The 6,618-nt window shown below is 30.8% G+C and overlaps 1 protein-coding gene across 1 annotated transcript; it reads left to right on the forward strand.

The window, feature by feature from the left end:
* Positions 1-1,082: 1,082 nt before the first annotated feature.
* LOC114924886 (uncharacterized) lies at positions 1,083-5,801 on the forward strand. The gene is made up of 6 exons (XM_029291013.2): positions 1,083-1,532; positions 1,728-1,732; positions 2,210-2,651; positions 3,542-3,609; positions 4,097-4,619; positions 5,570-5,801. The coding sequence occupies exons 1-5, from the start codon at positions 1,083-1,085 to the stop codon at positions 4,104-4,106; spliced, it is 975 nt and encodes a 324-aa protein (XP_029146846.2). The 3' UTR covers positions 4,107-4,619; positions 5,570-5,801.
* Positions 5,802-6,618: the final 817 nt, after the last annotated feature.

Raw genomic sequence — 6,618 nt, forward strand, 5'->3', positions numbered from 1 at the left:
GTCCCGTTCCCAACAAGCTCCAGAAACCCAACTCCACCATGGACCAATCCTCTTCTGAAGCCACCATAAGAAAAGTCCGTGTTTCAGTCCGTGCTCCCTCAGAAGTTCCCATGGTATCTCCCTCTTCTTATTCGTATGGATCAACTAATTAACTAACTTATCTGACTCAATGGATCAACTAATTAACTAATTTATCTGACTCAAGCATAAACCGCTATACTCCTATCACAATTTATGTATTTTGGAATTCGTTAAAAAATTGTTGGAGGGGTGTCGCAGTTTTTTTTATTGTATTGTGTTTAAACGTAAATCACTGTATCTCTCTAGCAATTTAAGTATGAACCTAATTTGGTGATCTTTTATCACGATTTCTATAATAATATAAAAATTGTATTTGCGTATGTAATTTTGAGATATTGTAATCAGATAAAATTAAAATGCAAATAATTTATTTTAATAATTTGTTTTTTTATAAGTTAAAAAAATTATTTATAAACTTATTTAAATTAGTCTTAATTTAATTTTTATTTTTTTTAAAAATTTTATGAAATAAATATTATATTTTTATTAAATTATACTTGTTTATTTAATTTATTTGATTATACGGTATTTTAAAAATTTATAACGATATTTGTAACTAATTAAAAAATATATTTATATTCAAATTTTTTTTAATTGATAATAATATGTTTTATCTTTTTGAACCGTTTTTATTTTTTATGAAACAATGTATTCATAATCATCCTTTAAAAATCAATTAGAAAACAGTTATCTAAATCTTTTTTTGTGTTATCTAAATCTAAATTTTTTTATCTTTGTTTGAATTTTAGGATAGTAAAAATCTATCTTATATCTTTGAAAATAAATATGATTATGAATGTGTATATATATAACATAACAATCACTCAAGTGAGTTATTTTCATTCTTAGTTTAGCTCTTGTATAGGCACTCTCTCTTCTTCAATTCTTGAATCACTTTTTATTCCTCACAATATTTTTTATCTACAACAGAGGAGTGAGGTGACTATTCTACAAATCTGAGTTGATTTTTTTAATTCCAATTTTTCGCATCAAGGTCAAGAATGGCATTAAGTATTGACGGCAATAATCACAATACTAATAATGAAGATCCAAAAGTTGAAATGATGAAACCACAGAAGAATGGCGTAGAGCTACCCTTTTGTGGAAGATGCTGTGATTTCAAGCTAACGTGGGAGATGTTTAAGATTCTAAAATGTGGCCATAATTTTTGTAGGTTTTGCATGCATGAATACGTTGCTTCATGTCTCAGGGACAATATCATCATGGTGCCTTGTCCTGATCCAAAATGCAAGGTTAAGTATGGACCTGAATACTTTTGCTCTCTTCTTCCATTTGAAGTGTTCAAGAGATGGCAGAAAGTGATTAAAGATTGTAACACTCCAATTTTGGATAAACAATTAGACAAGAATCCTATTCATGTTGCTGATGATGAAGAGAATAACGATGTCAAAGAAGATGCTACAATAGTAATTGAATCGGATGATGATGATGTTGATTATGAAAATATAGTCGACAAAGAAAAGAAGAATAAAAAACGTGGTAGGAATGTTTATTAGAATTTGCATAGGTTATGGTCAATTTTCAAGAAAATATTCTGAATTTAGCTTTTTTATTTCATATATGAGTTATGAATTTTATGGGTTTTTTATTTTTTTTTAAGCTTAATAGTTTTTCATTTGTATAAGTCATGGTTTTTTTTATTTTGAAGTCAATTTTTTTTAATAGGAGTGATAAAATAATTTTTAAAAAAGAGATAAGTAATATTTTTCTACTTCTTCGAATGGGGATACTCCCATAAAGGATTTGAATCCTCTAAAGTTTTAATTTTACTTTAGAGAGTGAAGTGTGATCTTCTATCTTTGATTAATTTCTCTTTCATATTTATTCTTAGTCTCATCTATAAAATAAATGGTGAAAGATCAAACTTTATTCTCTAAAGTGAAATTCAAACTTTAAAGGATTCAAATCCTTCCATAAAAATGTTCCAAACATCTTTTTTTTTAAGTTATTGATACGTCACATTTTAATTGGTTGTATCTAAAAAACTAATTAATAAATTATTCTTTAAACTCGGTTTAAAAATTCAGTTTAACTCTGTTTGGTTCACATAAACCAAACCGGATCATGCTTAATTTTTTTTTTAAATTGCTGATACGACGTCGTTCAGCAATCCTAAACTCTACCTTCTCCTCCCTCAACGACACTCTTCACTGAAGCTCTCGAGCTCTCTCATCTCTCTCGGTGTGGCTCATTCCTCTCGCACCCAGCTCTCTCCTTCTCTCGTCTCCGGTCTCCCTCACTGTCTCCGGACTGGCACTCAAGCTCGTCGTTGCTCTCTCGGCTCCGGTCTCTCTCACGGTCTCTGGTCTCCCACTCAGTCTCGCTCGCTCGCCTTCCCTGCCATCGTCATCACCGACGGCAGAAGCAGCAGATCCCGGGACTGGTCGTCATCGTCTCTCCCTGTCTCGCACCGTCTCGCAGTCAGTCCCGCGCCTTCGTTGCGCTCGTCGTTGCCGGCGGAAGAAGCAGCAGGTCCCGGGGCTTCCCCTCGCTGTCAGCAACTCTCGCCGTCAGCTTCCTTCGCGCAACCAGAAGCTAGTCCCGATTTGGTGAGTCCCAACAAATTCCCCTGTTCTTTCCTTTCCTGTTTTGTTGCTGTGTTTGATTTTGGTGCTGAAAATATCACTGAACTACTCTTTTTGTTGCTGAAAATAATCACCGACGTGAATTTGTTACTGATTATCACTGAACCATCCATAATTTGTAGTTGAAAATATCACTGAGATAGATTTTTTGTTGCTGAGACTCATCACTGAGATGAATTGGTTCCTAATTATCGTTACTGAACTTTGATTTTGTTGCTGTTTTACTCAAATAATTACTTAGCTAAATCTTTTTGTTGTTGAAAATCATCACTGAGTTGAATTTGTTAGTGATTGAACCTTGACTACAATTTGTTAGTGATTTGTTAGCTAAATCTTTTTTGTCTTTATTTAAATTTTAAGAACGGAAGGATTTATCTTAGATAAGAGTATTGTTACACATTTAAGGTTTTTTTATGAACCAAGTTCATTCATGTTAAACAATAAGACTTGGAATAATGCTAGTCATAACTAACTGATTTTTGTTATATTAGACTAATTTGATTAGACTTAATTAATAAAAAATTGGAGTGACTTCCCTTCCACCATTGGGTTGCCTACTTGCTGTAAGAACCTTGTTCGGATTCCATGATGATGCCCAAGGATTTAACAAGAAAATCAACTCAGCTGCAAAAAATGTCCAAAGGCAACTTCCTGATCTTAAGATTGTTGTATTTGATATTTATAAGGCTCTCTATGACCTTGTTGAATCCCCTTCAAAATTTGGTAAGACTGGAATACAATAATCTCATACATGGCATTCATGTCTTGGTGAAAAATCATGTTATCTAATCTTCTAATTAACCTGTCTGATTTAAAATGTTCAACATCCTTATTGTGCAATCCAAAATCGCTAGGAGCTTGCTGCAGTGCAACTCTCTTTCAGATTTATGACATTGGAAATGGATTTGGCCATTTTGGTGATGTAAGTTTGCCTAACTTTTGTGTCAACTACCATGTGCTGTGATTTTTATAAACATCTTTGCATAATAATTTGATTGTTTTGATTAATAATTTGATTATCCTCTCTATTGTCTTTTGGCCAATCTTTATGATGATGTCATCTCATTTGTTACTAGATTTCAAGCATAGTGGACATTGTAAGAGATAATAATAATTGCATTCATTGAAGATCCTGATGGTTATAAATTTGAACTTCTGGAAAGGGTTCTCTCTCACGAACCTTTAATGCTTCGAGTGGGTGATCTTAATCGATCCATCGAATCTTATGCAATTTCATGTTGGTTTATAGTCTTGTATCTTATTTTCTTTTTGGATCAATTACTTATTTATGTTTATTGTGCTTTTGAATGCTAAGCTGTTGTAAGGTTCAATGTTGCTCTTGAATCAACCTGTTCTGTGTTTGCTTCACTCTGATATTTTAATGGCTTCTCTTCTTCCCTTTTTGGCAGTATACCATAGCAATCATGGGTTATGGCCCAGAAGATGAAAATGCTGTTCTGGAGTTGACATACAACTACAAATGAGATGTCTAATAAGGGCGGTTACAATGTAAAGGAAATGTCCTGAACCAAAATGCAAAGGAATATTGGAGCCTCAGAATTGCATATCAATAATTCCAAAGGAAGTGTTTGAAAGATGGGAGAATGCACTTTGTGAGAATCTTGTTCTTGCAACATCAAAGAAATTCTATTGCCCTTTCAAGGATTGTTCAGCAATGTTGGTGAATGATGATGGGAATGAAGTTGTGACTTGTCCCGAGTGTCCACATTGTCATAGATTGTTCTGTGCACAGTGTAAAGTTGCATGGCATGGTGGAATGAAATGTGGTGAGTTTATGAGTTTGAATGAAAATGAAAGAGAGAAGGAAGATCTTATGGTGATGAATCTTGCAAAGGCTAAGAGATGGAGAAGGTGTTCTAAATGCAGAATCTATGTTGAAAAGAATGAGGGATGTTCGCACATTTCTTGCAGGTTTGGTTAATTTATTTCTAATGAACAATTAGTTTTTTTTTTTGCACAGTCTTATAATGTTAATGTTTCTCTTTTCTCTGATTATAGCTCTGTTTCTTTTAATTATGCTTATGTTCACAATTTATTAATTGATCGTTCCTTAATGAAAAATCATGGTTCTGTTTCTCAGCTCATGTTTCTTGTACCATCATAATTTTATCTTTATAATTTAAACTTGACTAATTATAATATCATTTCTAATGAACAATTAGATAAAGGATGTTCATAATGTGAACTTGCTTGATTGTAATAACAGCATAGTCTTATTATCTTATTGATTAGAGATTTAATTAATTAGGAAAATGCTCTTTTTTGGCACAATTTTTTAATGTTAATAATTTTTTTCGGTTCTGTTTCTTTTAATTATGTTTATGTTTGTAATTTGTTGATTAAGCATTCCTAATGAAAAATAATGGCATTGTTTGTTTTAAGAATAAGTATAGGAAGTTAATTTTTTAATTAGTTAATATTAATTATTTTAAATTTTTAAATTTTTTTTAGACTTTTTTTAGAATTGATTCTTTAGTCTTAGGATATTTTTTTTTGGTAACTTTTTTTTTTTGGTAACTCTCTATATTCTAGTCTTAGGATATAATATTTATAATTTAAGATATAGTTTAAAAAAATGGAATTTAAAATAAAAAATATATAATTCATCAAAAATTGGCTAATGGAAGGAGGGGCGTGTTTTGAACTCTTGATTTAATTATGGTTTTATTATTTAAATTTTAACTTAGCTCATGTTTCTTATAATAGCATAATCTTATATTTCATAATTTGAACTTGACTAATTAACGGTATAGTATCTAATTAGTACTGTCTTTTTTATTTGAATTAATTTTAATTTGTGAATTACTCAAGTTTTGTTTTATTGTATTTTGATTTAATTTTTTAAATTTCTTGTTTTGTAGGTGTGGCCATCACTTCTGCTATGTTTGTGGAAAGCCATGGAATAAGTACCATGGTTGTATATAAATAGATATCACTAGCAATTTTAATATTTAATCAACTACTTAGATTGGAAGTAGCAGATTTACTATTTTCAGAAGTTAGAAGTTTTTGTGAAGTTGTAATGCATGCTGATTTTGTTGTTAATTATGCTCTTTTAAGTATTTATATTATCTAACTAAATTGATAGTACTATCTGATTTATCTTTTTGAATTAGTTTTTATTTTTTAAAATAAAAGAAAAAACTTAACAAAAACAATGTATCCATAACTAACCTTTAAAAATAAGATAGAAAACATGGTTGACTATTAATATATCTAATTTTTTTTGTGTTATCTAAATTTAAATCCAAATCTTTTTTGTCTTTATTTAAATTTTAGGAACGGTAGAATCTATATTTAATTAAGAACAATGTTACACATTTAAGTTTTTTTTATAAAACAAATTCAATCAACTTAAACAATAAAACTTGAAATAATGCTAGTCATAATTAACTGATTTTTGTTATGTTAAACTAATTTAATTAGACTTGATTAATAAAAATCATAGTTATCTTCATGATCTTCAAGTAGTCTTGTGTGCTATTTGCATGGATTCAAAACCATTCCAAGAGATTTTCATCAACCAAAACTGTAACCTCTCATTCTGTGATGAATGCATTGCAAAATATATAGCTGCAAAGATTCAAGAGAATATATATCAAATGTGAAGTGTCCTGAACCAAAATGCAGAGGGATATTGGAGCCTCAGAATTGCATGTCAATAATTCCAAAGGAAGTGTTTGAAAGATGGGAGAATGCACTTTGTGAGAATCTTGTTCTTGCAACATCAAAGAAATTCTATTGCCCTTTCAAGGATTGTTCAGCAATGTTGGTGAATGATGATGGGAATGAAGTTGTGACTTGTTCTGAGTGTCCACATTATCATAGATTGTTCTATGCACAGTGTAAAGTTGCATGGCATGGTGGATTGGAATGTGGTGAGTTTATGAGTTTGAATGAAAATGAAAGA

This window comes from Arachis hypogaea, chromosome 12 (assembly GCF_003086295.3).
Source record: "Arachis hypogaea cultivar Tifrunner chromosome 12, arahy.Tifrunner.gnm2.J5K5, whole genome shotgun sequence".
Classification (NCBI taxonomy): Eukaryota; Viridiplantae; Streptophyta; class Magnoliopsida; order Fabales; family Fabaceae; genus Arachis; species Arachis hypogaea.